This window comes from Denticeps clupeoides, chromosome 15 (assembly GCF_900700375.1).
Source record: "Denticeps clupeoides chromosome 15, fDenClu1.1, whole genome shotgun sequence".
Classification (NCBI taxonomy): Eukaryota; Metazoa; Chordata; class Actinopteri; order Clupeiformes; family Denticipitidae; genus Denticeps; species Denticeps clupeoides.
Genome location: NC_041721.1, coordinates 1,257,245 through 1,270,961, shown reverse-complemented (window position 1 = coordinate 1,270,961; position 13,717 = coordinate 1,257,245). Strand labels below are relative to the sequence as shown.

The 13,717-nt window shown below is 48.5% G+C and overlaps 1 protein-coding gene across 1 annotated transcript in view; it reads left to right on the top strand.

Moving 5' to 3' along the window:
• LOC114764268 (pleckstrin homology domain-containing family A member 5-like) overlaps positions 1-13,717 on the top strand; it is a 31,895-nt gene extending 18,178 nt beyond the window's left edge. Inside the window, 18 exon segments of the mRNA XM_028953751.1 lie at positions 126-197; positions 347-466; positions 980-1,033; positions 2,373-2,453; positions 3,809-3,871; positions 3,949-4,029; positions 4,125-4,274; positions 4,542-4,643; positions 5,969-6,077; positions 6,493-6,536; positions 6,745-6,918; positions 7,258-7,378; positions 7,472-7,590; positions 9,559-9,765; positions 10,414-10,560; positions 11,917-12,047; positions 12,129-12,262; positions 12,824-13,717. Of these exon segments, the coding sequence (XP_028809584.1) occupies positions 126-197; positions 347-466; positions 980-1,033; positions 2,373-2,453; positions 3,809-3,871; positions 3,949-4,029; positions 4,125-4,274; positions 4,542-4,643; positions 5,969-6,077; positions 6,493-6,536; positions 6,745-6,918; positions 7,258-7,378; positions 7,472-7,590; positions 9,559-9,765; positions 10,414-10,560; positions 11,917-12,047; positions 12,129-12,262; positions 12,824-12,843 (1,929 nt within the window). The 3' untranslated portion in view covers positions 12,844-13,717.

Here is a 13,717-nt window from a genome sequence, read left to right as displayed (position 1 = left end):
ACAGGCGAGTGTGTTACCCGCTAGGCTACTAGCACACTTAAATTTTTAAAAAATGTATTAAAATGAATTGCTAATATTTTAAAATGTCAACTAGGTGAATAACGTTAATTTTGCTCTCTCTCCAGTGCGGATACCCGCCCGACCGGAGGTCTGTTCCCGTCCAGAGCATCACCGCGCAGTCCCTGCAGGGCAAGACAGTGAGTGGTTCCGCCCTCCTTCTCCCGCTTAGAACGCAGCCGCTGGTTTTAGATCCGCTCCGGAGGCTGCTTACGAGCCGAGCGTAGGCTCCGGCGCCGCGGCCCGGCGCTAACCTGTGCCGCTGTGTGGCTGTGCTCTGTGCCGGCAGCCGGAGGAGCTGACCCTTCTGCTGATCAAGCTGCGCCGGCAGCAGGCCGAGCTGAACAGCCTCCGGGAGCACACGCTCGCGCAGCTCATGCAGCTCAACCTCGACGCCAACAAGCCAAAGGTCAGCCCCCGGGGCCGCGCGCAGGCCCCGCCCCCTTCCCGGCGTCCGTGCTGTGTTGTGTGCCGTGGTGTCGTGGTCCCTGCCTGTTCGTCCGCACGTTGTGTGGCGCTGAATTTGAGGCTTCATGCCATCGCATGCCCGGTCAGAAACGACTCTTTATTAGAATCAGAGTCGCGAACAAGTCCCGTAATTCTCAACCGCCATCTCGTGTCGGAGTTGCCTTTCGCTGCATTTCCTGTGGATTAAATGCATGCCGCTCGGCGAAATGACAGATTGCCGTGGCAGACATGACGGCTATGGAAATATTATTATTGCATGAGATGCTGAATTATGTATGGGGTTTAGTGGAGGATGGAGCTGGGTGTGCGGGGATGGAATCTCTCTCTCTCTCTTTCGCTCTCTTCCCGTCATCTTTACCTCCTTGTCCTGCCAGTTTCTCTCTTCTTTTTTTTTCACGTTTCTCACCTCTTCTCCTCTCTTCTCTCCCACCCGTCTCCGCTGCCTCGGCCACAGAGCGAGATTCTGTCCCATCACCTGCAGAGAAATCTCATGTACGTGGACGGACAGGTGAGGACGGCCCGGTCACCGCCACCCACTTCTGACCAGACGGGTCTACGGAAAAAAAACGTCAAGTAACCGATCGGCCAGCACTGGGCCGCTGTTCCGTTCCGGATGGAATTACGGAGTGGCGCACATATAAAGCGCTGTTGTTTTATGAACTAGGGCGTCTGAGCCGAGACTATAATTTTCTAATTTTTTACTGTACAGGGTGGGCCATTTATATGGATACACCTTAATAAAATGGGAATGGTTGGTGACATTGAACACATTTTATAAGTGGACAGCAACTTGTAAATAACTCATGAAAGAATAAAGTTACGTTAAAACCAATTGTTTTTCTTGCGAAATTACCAATAAATTTGATGTGTCACATGACCCTCTTCCTATTGAAAAAACAAAAGTTGGATCCAAGATGGCCGACTTCAAAATGGCCACTATGGTCACCACCCATCTTGTAAAGTTTACCCCCCTCACATATACTAATGTGCCACAAACAGGACGTTAATGTCACCAACCATTCCCATTTTATTAAGGTGGATCCATATTACTGGCCCACCCTGTATATTAGCACAAGGTAGTACAACGTCAAATTAAATATGCATGGAACAAGTGAACGTCTGTATAAAACCACAGAGTTCTGAATGCTTCCCGTCTTATTGCCTCTTCTGGTGTCTTAATGGTGCCCCCGTTTTCGGGTAAATGTTTAAACACAAGCTGCAGCTTTATTTTGTTGGGTGAGGCAGACCCCGCCGCGGGCTGCTTGGATGCGATTTAAAAACTCCCTTTAATACTGCTGTAGACGTCTTCTGTGGATTCCTGCTCTGCAGGTGTGTGTGATGGTGCAGAACAAATACTGGACATACATGTCTGGTGTTAGTTGCATTTGTTTAAAGCAGTGGCCATCTATTAAAATGTTCGCGACGCTTTTTACTCCTGAATAAAGGGAAAAGTTCTTGTAATTTCTGCAGCGCTGTCGGACGTGCTTCATCTCGGTAGACGTGATCTTTACTTTTAGAAAAAGCCCACGTTACCAGACGTTGCACAACAGCTGCATTATTCATGCTCGATTTCATCGTGGTTGGTTGTCTATGAATGTTTTATAAGCAGTTTCGTCAGGACGTGTCATCTAAGCACAATAACAGCGCGTAACTGGGCGTGGACGGCTGCGTTCACGCTGCCTGCATCTCACAATGTATGAATACGGCTTGTAGGTTCTGAGAATCAGAAATCCAGCTTCAGAAAATGATCTTTATTGATACGCTCGCACAACACACACACACACACACACACACACTCGGTTGTGTTTTAAACTGATGACTGTTGTGTTGCTCCGACTCTGAACCAGATGAAGGAGAGCGAGCCGCTAATCTTCATGATTCACACAATGATCGAGAACTCGGCGCCCAGGCCTCAACTTTACCAGCAAGTAAGGTCACCACGTCCCCGCACCCCGCTGCCATCGACCCCCCCACCCTGTTTTCTCATTGGACGACGCCATCACCGCCCCTCCGCTCACGTGTCGTGTGTATCGCGGCTCATCCCATCCCCCTGAGTGTGAGGTGGAAGTAACACGCCTTCCCAGCAGCCTTTGCTCCAGTAAAGACGAGTCGTTCAGAGCTCCGAGCCTCCTCTCCCGAGGGCCCGAGTTTGGCTCCGGCCTTCAGGAGCTCTCCATTAGTCTCGCCAGCTCAGGCCCTGACAGCCCCTACCACGGGGGCGTAATTAGCGCGGCGCGGGGCTAGCCTGCCAGGGCCTCATTACGTACGAGCTGGTGGGGTCGTCCGCAGTGAACCTGAACTGTGGGCACAGAGACCGGCGCGTGGACGAAATCTGCGCAGAGGCATGCGAGGCTTTCAAGGACGTCGGCCACGTTGCTGGGACGCCTGGTCTTGTGCTTCCTTCATCCTCCACCCGTCTCCTGGACGCTCCCTCCATCCTCATTTCTGTGTTCGTCCCCCCAGCCTCAGCGTGCATATGTGTGTGAACGTCTGTGTGTGTGTCACGATGGTGTCTCTTTACTGCCCCCTTCTGGCCGCATTGGTACTGCACTTCTTCACTTGAAAGTTTTAAAAAAGTGAAGTGATTGTCACATGTGATACACAGCACACGGTGCACACAGTAAAATTTGTCCTCTGCATTTTACCATCACCCTTGGTGAGCAGTGGGCACCATGACAGGTACCCGGGGAGCAGTGTGTGGGGACGGTGCTTTGCTCAGTGGCACCTTGGCAGATCGGGATTCGAACCGGCAACCTTCTGATTACAGGGCCACTTCCTTAACCGCTAGGCCACCGCTGCCCCGAGGGCATCAGAAGGCATCGTGTCCAGTAGAAGACTGTTCTCGCTGTTTTATAGTACCGATGGTGGGGGCTGTAAAGGGGGTCTCTCCCTGTCGCAGGCTAGTAGTGTTGGTGTAGTATGACATCAGATTTGTGCCAAAATCTAAATATGAAGCAAAAATAAAACCGACAAGACAAAAAGTTACTCACATTACTCATTTTTAATGAAAAGTAAAACTTTTATTTCTTGTAATCATGTAAACATTTTTAACCACCTGTTAAGCGGCGGCGAGAGTAAAAGAGCAAGCTGTAAAACGGTCAAAGAAATAAATTCTTTTTTTTACACGATTACGTAAACAAATTGGATGCAAGTTGGAAGCTTTTTCTTTCAGCGTGTTAGTTCTGCTTGCGTGATTTTGACACAAATCCGATGGTGTAGTGGCTTTAGGAGCCGCGGAGTGAAGCGTTTTCATCTGATCGTCTTGTCATCTGTCTCACTGTAGGCCAGTCCCGAAGACTACAGAGACGGAGCCCACGTGTACCAAACCGAAGAGCCTGATGTTGACGTAAGTCTCCAAAGTAAAAAGTTTTTTTTGTTTCGTCGATTGTAAATCTAAAGTCTTTAATGTCCGACCTCGTCCAGGCCAAGTTGAGTCGACTGTGTGAGCAGGACAAGGTGGTTCGCATGCAGGAGGACAAACTACAGCAGCTCCACCGAGAAAAGGTTGGTCAAACTTCCCTCAAGCTTCAACACCTTTCCATACGAGGACATTCCTTGGATTTGAGGGTTTAGAAGTTTCTGGCTCCATCGGTGTGCAGCACACGCTGGAAACCGCCCTGCTGTCCGCCAGCCAGGAGATCGAGATGAGCGCCAACAACCCAACGGCCGTCCAAACCGTAATCCAGCAGAGGGACGTCCTTCAGAGCGGCCTGCTCAGCACCTGCAGAGAGCTGTCCAGAGTCAATGGCGTGAGTGACACACACCGGTCCAAACGAACACGGTGTTCTGTCATCATCACAAACGAAAATTGACTTCAAATATCCAATGTTTCATTTTCTTTGACAAACAGTCAACAGGGTTATTAGACGGGTCTCTGGGGGTCACCTTAGACTGCAAACTCAAAAGGCAACACGCTGTCATTTTTCCGATCAGACTGCCCTGCCTGGCCGGGTGCTGCGATATGGTTTATTGTGAAATGGCGTGTGAATGTGTGTGTGTGCTGCCTCCGGTCTCAGGAGCTGGAGCGATCCTGGCGAGAATACGACAGGCTGGAGGCCGAGGTCATGGCGGCCAAGAATAACTTGCTGAAGCAGCTGGAAGCCCTTGGGAGTCCACAGGTACGTCCTGGCGGCCCCAGACCGAGAGAACCTGGTGGCGTATGTTTTAACCCCTGAAAACCCAAAACATGCTTTAATTACAGACAACGTGGCCACGCCCACTACCAACACCAACACGCAGGTTATCAGGCGCTTTAATTCCAGTCAACGTGACCACGCCCACTACAGACACCAACATGCAGGTTATCAGGCGCTTTAATTCCAGTGAACATGACCACGCCCACTACAAACACCAACATGCAGGTTATCAGGCGCTTTAATTCCAGTCAACGTGACCACGCCCACTACCAACACCAACATGCAGGTTATCAGGCGCTTTAATTCCAGGGAACGTGACCACGCCCACTACCAACACCAACATGCAGGTTATCAGGCGCTTTAATTCCAGTCAACGTGACCACGCCCACTACCAACACCAACATGGAGGTTATCAGGCGCTTTAATTCCAGGGAACGTGACCACGCCCACTACCACCACCAACATGCAGGTTATCAGGCGCTTTAATTCCAGTCAACGTGACCACGCCCACTACCAACACCAACATGCAGGTTATCAGGTGCTTTAATTCCAGTCAACGTGACCACGCCCACTACCAACACCTACATGCAGGTTATCAGGCGCTTTAATTCCAGTCAACGTGACCACGCCCACTACCGACACAAACACGCAGGTTATCAGGCGCTTTAATTCCAGTCAACGTGACCACGCCCACTACCACCACCAACACGCAGGTTATCAGGCGCTTTAATTCCAGTCAACATGACCACGCCCACTATCAACACATGAGGGACAACACAATACATCAGGAAGCACTCAGCTTTTTGTAAGCGTCTGAATCTGCTGCTCTGTACAGATTTGAATGGGCAGATTGCAGCTCAGTATACATATTTTAGTCCATTTAGGACAATAAAAACAAAAATAAATAAAAAACCTCTGCACACTTTTATGAGTTCTGCCGCTAAAACTGTTCTACGTGCCTGCTGGCCTGGATGAGCAGGTAATTATTTCTAAAACCCACGAGGCTCCATCCACTTGTTAGTGACAAGCCTGGGAGTGTGATGGGCTTATTAAATTTCACCTCGTGCAGAATGCAAAGGTCTGACGGCCATCTCCACGCCTCGGTAGAAGTTAATTACTCGTTCGCTCTGAGTGGACGTCCTCGTCTCTTTTCCGCATGGATTATTAGACATGGGACGCTAGAGTGCAACAAATGAACGAATGTTGCAGCGTGGGACTTTGTGGCGGCCCGTCACGACCTTTAACAATATCTAATCTGCATCGGGCCCGACACGGTACAATGCTATTCATATTTTTATGGATTTCAGACCGAACCCCCCAGCCAGAAGCACATCCAGATCCAGAAAGACCTGTGGAGGATCCAGGATGTGATGGAGGCTTTGAACAAGAACAAGCCAAAAAGAAGCAGTGACCCCAGTACGTCTTTATTTTCGTGATCAGAAGCGTGGTCAGAAGGTTGCCGGTTCGAATATCGATCCACTGAGGTGTCCACACACTGCTCACCCGGCGCCTGTCATGGCTGGACAGGCACAAAATTAAATGCATGTACTAGTTTATCTCAAAAATTCGATTTGTGAAAAATTCTTAAAAAAAAAGTAGGACAAAAATATGAATTTCAAATCATAATTTGATTTGAAAAATCTAAAGAAAAATATGCTCTTCGTTAGTAAACTGTGTTTTTTATGATTGCCAGTATATCAGATTATTAGAATATTACCTACAAAACTTTTCTGTATCTTAATTTAAACACGCAATACTTGGTTAGGGCTTTTTTTTTCGTATTTCTGTTGTGTATTTCCGTGCATGAGTAAATATCTTCTTGTTTTTGCAGATTTTCACAGCTCAAAACCTTTATCAAATCTTCATAAAAGTGAGGTAAGTCCTCCCTCTGCTGTTTGATGGCCAGATGATGAAATGCTTGTCTTTTTGCAGCCTTTGAATGTCTTTTTGACAAAATCCCCACCATTTCTGAAGAAATCCTCGTATTGGGGTGCAGAGGCTCCCGCTCCTCCTACGTGTTCTTTTTTTTTTTTTTTTCCAACCACTCACAAAGCTCCGTCTCAGGACTCTCTGTGATCTCCAGGAACCGGTTCCTGTCCCTCCTCGCCCTCCTCTGCCCCACTCGTATGAGGGTGGAGATGTCCCCTCCGCCGCGCCTCCACTGCCCCCTACAGGTGGCAGCCAGGGGCACGTTCCCCGCCCGCTGCAGCACCGGACGGACGACAGGAAGTCGGGCCAGAGGAACGGCGCGCAGGGTGTAAGAGCATCCTCGGCGTCCTTGTCATCGTCATGGAGACGCTTCCATCTGCTCCGCTCAGATTCATGCCCGTCATTTCACGCGCGTGGACGTTATTCCATTCGATGTCGAGCTTGGACCCACGATTTCACAGAAGAATGAGAGCTGTCCATCTTCATCGTTCAGATTCCATTCTCGCTTTTCCCGCATCAGCGTGCGAGCTGTGTGTGTGTGCGCGTGTGTGTGTGAGATCCTTCTCATCTGCCTACGTGACGTCTGTGGTCCCCGTCCTGCCTGTGTGTCCCGCCTGTTTGCCAGTCGATGCTAAGTGCTCCTCATCCTTATCTAATTACCATATAGGGCCCTGACTACAGGCTGTATAAGAGCGAACCTGAGCTCACAACTGTGGCCGAGGTAGACGAGTCCAATGGCGAGGACAAGACAGAGCAGGCAGCCGAGAAAGAGCCTTCCAGCTCCAAAGGTGCCTCTGAAGGAACGTCCTGTCCAAATCCTAAAACTCTGGAACGGTTTGACCTTTTAAATCTGATTTTTCTTCTCCTGTATTTGTGCGTAGGAATCCCCTACCCCGTAGGCATTGTGCCCCCCAGAACAAAGTCGCCAGTCATGCCTGAATCCTCCACAATCGCTTCCTATGTGACGCTAAGGAAGAGTAAAAAGCCTGATCCCAGGACAGTAAGTGCCTCTGATCACCCTCATCACGCCCAGGATCACATGGCGGAGCTGAAAGAGAACCCGAGTAGCGCGTGATCCGCCGTGCGGCACTTTCGTAGCGGGAGAAGATGCACAAGGAGTCTGCAGGCTCCGGTGAATCGAGTGCAGCTGAGAGCTTGCTGGTGGTGCGACTTGGTGAACAGACAAACCCAGGATGCTGCTGGTCAGGACAGCATGGCCGGCAGCATATGGCAAAGTTGCTGAAGTAAGATGATTCCCTCGGAACGTGGAGGGGACATCGCCATCGTCACTTTGGCTCCTGAACAGAGCTGACAAACCCAGCTGTGGAACCTTTCATGTCGTGGTCTTCAGCACATGAACTGGAAACTGTCCAGACCTTTACACGTTCTCTCGTACACCACACGTCATGCTTCGCCGCGTGGACTTGTGGTGCAGTCTTCTGGATTTTGTGTGATTCCATTTGAAATGAATGCTCAGAAGAGGCGTATCTCTCATACTTTTATTTACTAAGAGGGGACTTCTGTCCAAACCAGGCTGAGGGCCACCCACTTGTTGGGAGGGATATTGGCTCACTTGCTTGGCTTTTTAGTGAGGTGTAAATAATCAGATCCATCTAATATAACCCCCCAATATAATCAGTCTAATAATGTTACTCACCCTCCTGCTGAATACTTGGTATTACCCAATCCCTCTTTATAGAGGGGCGTTCGGACGGTTTTTGAGGTAATTAAACATTGCGCTAGTTGTTTATTTTATTTTATTTTTTTTTAATAAAAAACGGCACTTGTGGCACTTTATTGTTAAAAACGCCATGTTTTATGCCACTGTTTTATGCCACTGTTTTATGCCACTGTTTTAGAAAACTCGCTTTGTGAGTGGTGAACTGTGGCCGCTTTGCTGTTCTGTGCACTTCCCCAATACACACACACCAAAACTTCCCTATATTATTTTCCCACCGTGTCTGAAATTTTCTGCGCTCACTTGCTATTTCACGTTTCTTTGGTTCTGCCACTTTTGCTCACTCGTAGCAAAATCTTTCTTTGGTTGCGCTTGTTTCGTGAAAATGTTGCCTTGATCGTGGCAAAAGCTCCACTTTGTGTGGAAACTAAGTACAGTACGGTGTGAGAACGAATTTCTTCTGTGTGAGCCATATTGAGAAATACCTACAGTCCAGTTATAAATGGATGATGGACACCCCTGGTATATGCTGACCGGTGGCCATCACAGCCCTGAAATTATGGACTGTTATCTCAAAATGTGGAACAAAGTGTGAGAAACGGGTCACCTGGTCACCTTGCAGATGGGATGTCCGTTTGGGATCTGTCATGTAGGACAGCTGGCAGCAGAGGACCCCTCCATCAGAGTCCCCATTTTGGTGGCCTCTAAATTCTGAGCACCCTGTGAAGTGGTAGATGGACATTTCGGATTTCTGTTAGGATTGTCTAAGTGTATGTGCAGGCAAACTTGCAGAATTCGATTTGATTGGCTGGCACTTCTTGACATGTTCAGCTTTTTCTGTCGCCTACAATCACTATCAATTGAATGCAAAATGTGCAATTCTATTCAGGTATTTTTGCATTATAGTTTCAGTTAAAGCTACAAGCTGAAAATGTATATGTAATTGTTTTAATCGATGGCGAGTTATGGTTAGCAGGTTACATGACTGACTCATAAACCCATCGATTAAGGCTAGTCCTCTTTTAGTCCAGAACTAGTCTTGATCCACTGACCCAAGAGGTTTTGTTGTCATCTACTGTAGAAACATGGTGGAAAAGCACCAGCCCCCAATTCCAAGCTCAAAAAACCACAATGATCTGTAGTTACATGAGATAGCACAAACCCCTCAATCCCCCAGTCCTTAATACCCATGTGTCCCATGTCCGGAGCGTCAAACTTGTCTTGGGTGCTGTACAGATGTGTCCCTCGGGGGCGTCTGTGTTAACGTTCCACTGCTGTGTGCCGCAGCAGGACAGGCCCCGTAGCGCCGTGGACCAGGCATGCTTGGCAGAAGGCGGGCGGACGCGGATGAGCGTGGAGGAGCAGATGGAGCGGATCCGGAGGCACCAGCAGGGGGCGGCGCTGCGAGAAAAGAGGAGGGACCAGGAGAACTCGCTGTCCCGTAGCTCCTCGTTCTCCAAGGACCAGATACCTTCAAATCCCTACTACACCCTGCAGGTACCGTTACTGGAAAGTTGAAATTATTAAAAGTCCTAGCGGCTGACACACCCACCTATGAACTAGACGACCCTGTATTAATTCATGGGATTAACAGGGAAAAGGCCTGGTGAGTTAATGGAATGACGTCAGCCACTTGAATCTGTGAAGAAGAACGTTAAGTGATTGTAATACACAGTACCCCTTTCGGACCGGATCGTGACAGAGGTGCCACTGAGCAAAGCACCGTCCCCACACACTGCTCTGTCATGACTGCCTGTCATGGCCGCCCACTGCTCACTCAGGGTGACGGGTTAAATACAGAGGACAAATTTCACCGTGTGCACCATGTGCTGTGCTGCTGTGCATCACAATGACAATCACTTCACTTTCTCTCACTTCACTCACTTAAGCCTCCGCTGTCCCATGAATGACCATGACCACACGTTTCCAGTTGATGAATTCATGCCGTAGTCGCGGCCAGAGACTTTTCTTCTGTTAGGGCGACGTAGAAGGTGAATTGGGTTGATCCCGTGTCCCTCCGCTCCGGGGTTCCTGGGGACAAGCTCCTGTCACCGCGGCATGTTGGTGCTCGTCACCTCAGCTGGATGAAACTAGTAGTGAAGTAGCGAGTGAATGAATGCCGTGTTTGTGCGTGTTTGTGCACAGACCCGCAAACGGGAGGAGGTGGTTTCTCCAGACCGGCAGGAACTGGAGGCGTCGCTGAGGGCTCTCGAGCAGGAAATGAAGAAGCGGGCCTTGGCGCAGCAGCAAGCCACACCCCCCACTGAGCCACAGGCTGCAGTCACCCGAGAGGTAAACACACACTCACGCAAAGTTCAGGCTACGCAACTTTCATACGGTTTCATACTGCACGATCAGTGACATGGGGTCCCACGCGGCATTGGGGGGGTGTGGCTTGCTGCTGCGTTTTAAATATGATTTTTTTTTTTTATCAAGAAATGGATTGGCTCACACTAGGGCTGCCATAAGTGATTATTCAGATAGTCGACTGTTTATTATCTTTTTATTATTATTATGCATCATGGCCATGCCCCGTTAGCATTTTTTATGTTAATGAACATCTTAGTTCTTTTTATGATCATTTGCATTTTTTATGTTAGCATGCAAATTTTTTAACATGTACTTAATTGTTACCAAATTTTACGTGACTCCCAAGGGTTAAAGTATTGACTAGTACAAAATCTAATGAGGAAACTAAGAAATTATACAAAAAAACTGAAATATAGCAAAAGTGCATTTTGTGCTCAGTGCTCATTGTGGTAGTCTACCTCATCAGGACTAGTTCACACTAGTTCACAGACTTGCTCACACAGGCTGTATTCACGCGTCTTTTCATATTCTGCGCTCTCATTGGCTGTAGCCTGTTGGAAGCTCGACCAGCTGTTCAGCGTGATGGGTGACGGGGGATCAGTGAAAAACCGCCGATTTGTCTCAATTTGTTTCTATTTGGGACTGTGATTTTGTTACGAGCCGGTCTACGAACGTAAACCTACTAAGACGAAACGGAGAATTTTAACAAGTGTTTTATTAACAACTAAATATATAAATAAAGATGAAATACATACGAAAACGAATTACAACGAATAACTGCAAACAAAGCAGGAAAACAGAGAAAAACAAACACCGAAGCAGGCCGTCACAACAAGTTGCATCGCCTCCTAGGGGAAGCGCAGGGGAAACCGGAAGTGATGTCAAAGGGAAATGGTAGGAAGGCGGCACGGCAAGCGCAGCCCCGAAAAAGGAGACTGAGGCTCCTTTTATTCTGTCTGTCCCACAGCAGGAACAGGTGGCTGAATTTACAATCACCAGGCACCTACAAACATTTACATTTACAGCATTTACCAGACGTCCTTATCCAGAGCGACGTACAATCAGTAGTTACAGGGACGGTCCCCCCTGGAGACACTCAGGGTTAAGTGTCTTGCTCAATGGACACAATGGTAGTAAGTGGGATTTGAACCTGGGTCTTCTGGTTCATAGGCGAGTGTGTTACCCGCTAGGCTACTACCACCCTACTACACAAACAACACAAAACACAGAACAGAAACACACCCAAAATACCAGGACGTAACAGACCTTTAAATCTGTTTTAATCTCATCATGTCCAGAGTTCAGAAAGATGAAGGGGTTTTAATGCGATTCTTTCAGGAGGACCTGGCGTCTCCGCCGCCGGGTGTCGAGCACCGAAACCCAGACCTGGAGAAGCAGGAGGAGGAGGAGGAGGGTGAGGAAGACGAGAGGAGAGAAGAGGAAAGGAAAAGGCTGATGTGTGACAACAGGTGACACGCCCGCTCGCCGCCCCTCCCGTTGTCAGCTGTCGGCGAGGATTTGAGGGTTCATGCGTGTGCCCCGTTTTGCAGCCTACAGACGGCTGTGATGGTCAGGGTGAGTCCCGAGGAGGATGACGACGATGATGCCGAGGAGGAGGAGGTGAAGGAAGCGGAGCAGGACCAGATCATCAGCCTGTCCTTCAAACACAGCCAGCTGGTGACAGGTGGGGAGGGGCTTCCTCGCCGACGCCCCAATGACACCGTCAGTGTTCGCGTGGCACCGCGTTCGCCTCGTTTCATTCACCCGAATCCTTCAGAGCTGCTGGCGGGCCTTCATCTTCCTGCTTAAGTTCTTGCCTTGTCTGCTTGTGTGTATGTTTGTGTCCCGCGGCCGTAACGTTCGCAGCGAACGGCCTCTCCGCCCCGCCCTGCCCCACCCCACCCCAACTGCCTCCCAGCTCGGCGATGGCTCCTACTTCATGTGTGTGTCGAGTGGACAGTAAGAGACCTTCTGAAACACACTCAGCTGACGTCTCTAGTGGCCCATCGCTGGAGTTGTCCACAGACGCTTTATTATTATTATCATTATTATTAACACTGCTGATGATGAAGCTGTGTGACGTCCAGCCATCAGCCATGACTTCTCTTTACATGCTGCCTCGTGTAGATTTTAATGCTGTACCGCACCTTCAGTGAGTTGAAGGTGCAGAAGCTGGTGAGATACTGGGGGCAGAGACGGTCGTCTTATACCAACCAACTCTGATGCTGTCGTCTCTCCTCTGCAGCCACGACCAGTGACACGTGAGGGATGACCCAAGATGGCGGCTCCAGGGGTCTCTCCCAGAAGAAGCTGCCGTTCCAAAATCTACTGTCCAGCGGCGTTGAGATCAACTTGCAGGGCCTTAGCTCCCCTGTGCTTTTATTATTATTATTATTAATGTTATTATCATCATCATCATCATTATTATTATTACTATTATTATTATTAAATTGTTATTTTGTACAACTGTACATAAGAGCACGCGGCCAGAGCCGAGTAGGTCTTCACCCTCACGAGCCATGGTCCTCCGTTCAGGGCTCCTCATAATCGATTTTTTACACACAAGCAAATCATATTTCATTTTATACAACCTTCTTTTGCGTTGATGGCCACTCATGTGTCTCTTTGCACTGTATTCCACCTTGTTTTGTAGTATTTGCATTCTCAGATGATGCCACCCCGTCTGCCCGTTCACCCGATAAGGTGCCACATCACTGCTGCGGATGGACGTTTGAATATTTTATTGGTTTTGTGATTATTTATGAACGGCGTAGTCTGCAAGCCCTTCTGCACACACACACAACTGAATGTTCAGACTGCTTTTATTTTATGTTATGTGGCTGACATATTTAAAACAGAGAATATAAAAGAGTATTAAACAGTTTGACTCGGTTTGCTTCTGGCTGCTTTTGCACTCCAGGACCCAAAGGAGATCAGCACATGTAGAAAAAAAGCAATAAACAGGACTTTGATGTTAACATATATGTACAAAATGTAAAGGTCATTGTGTATATAATGTACACCATATGATGATAAAGAGCAGATGAACTATTAAGAGGTTATACTTATTATAGTCAATATGCAAATGTTCATATCACATCTGTTTTATATCATGTGAAATAAATGTTGATGTTCTTAA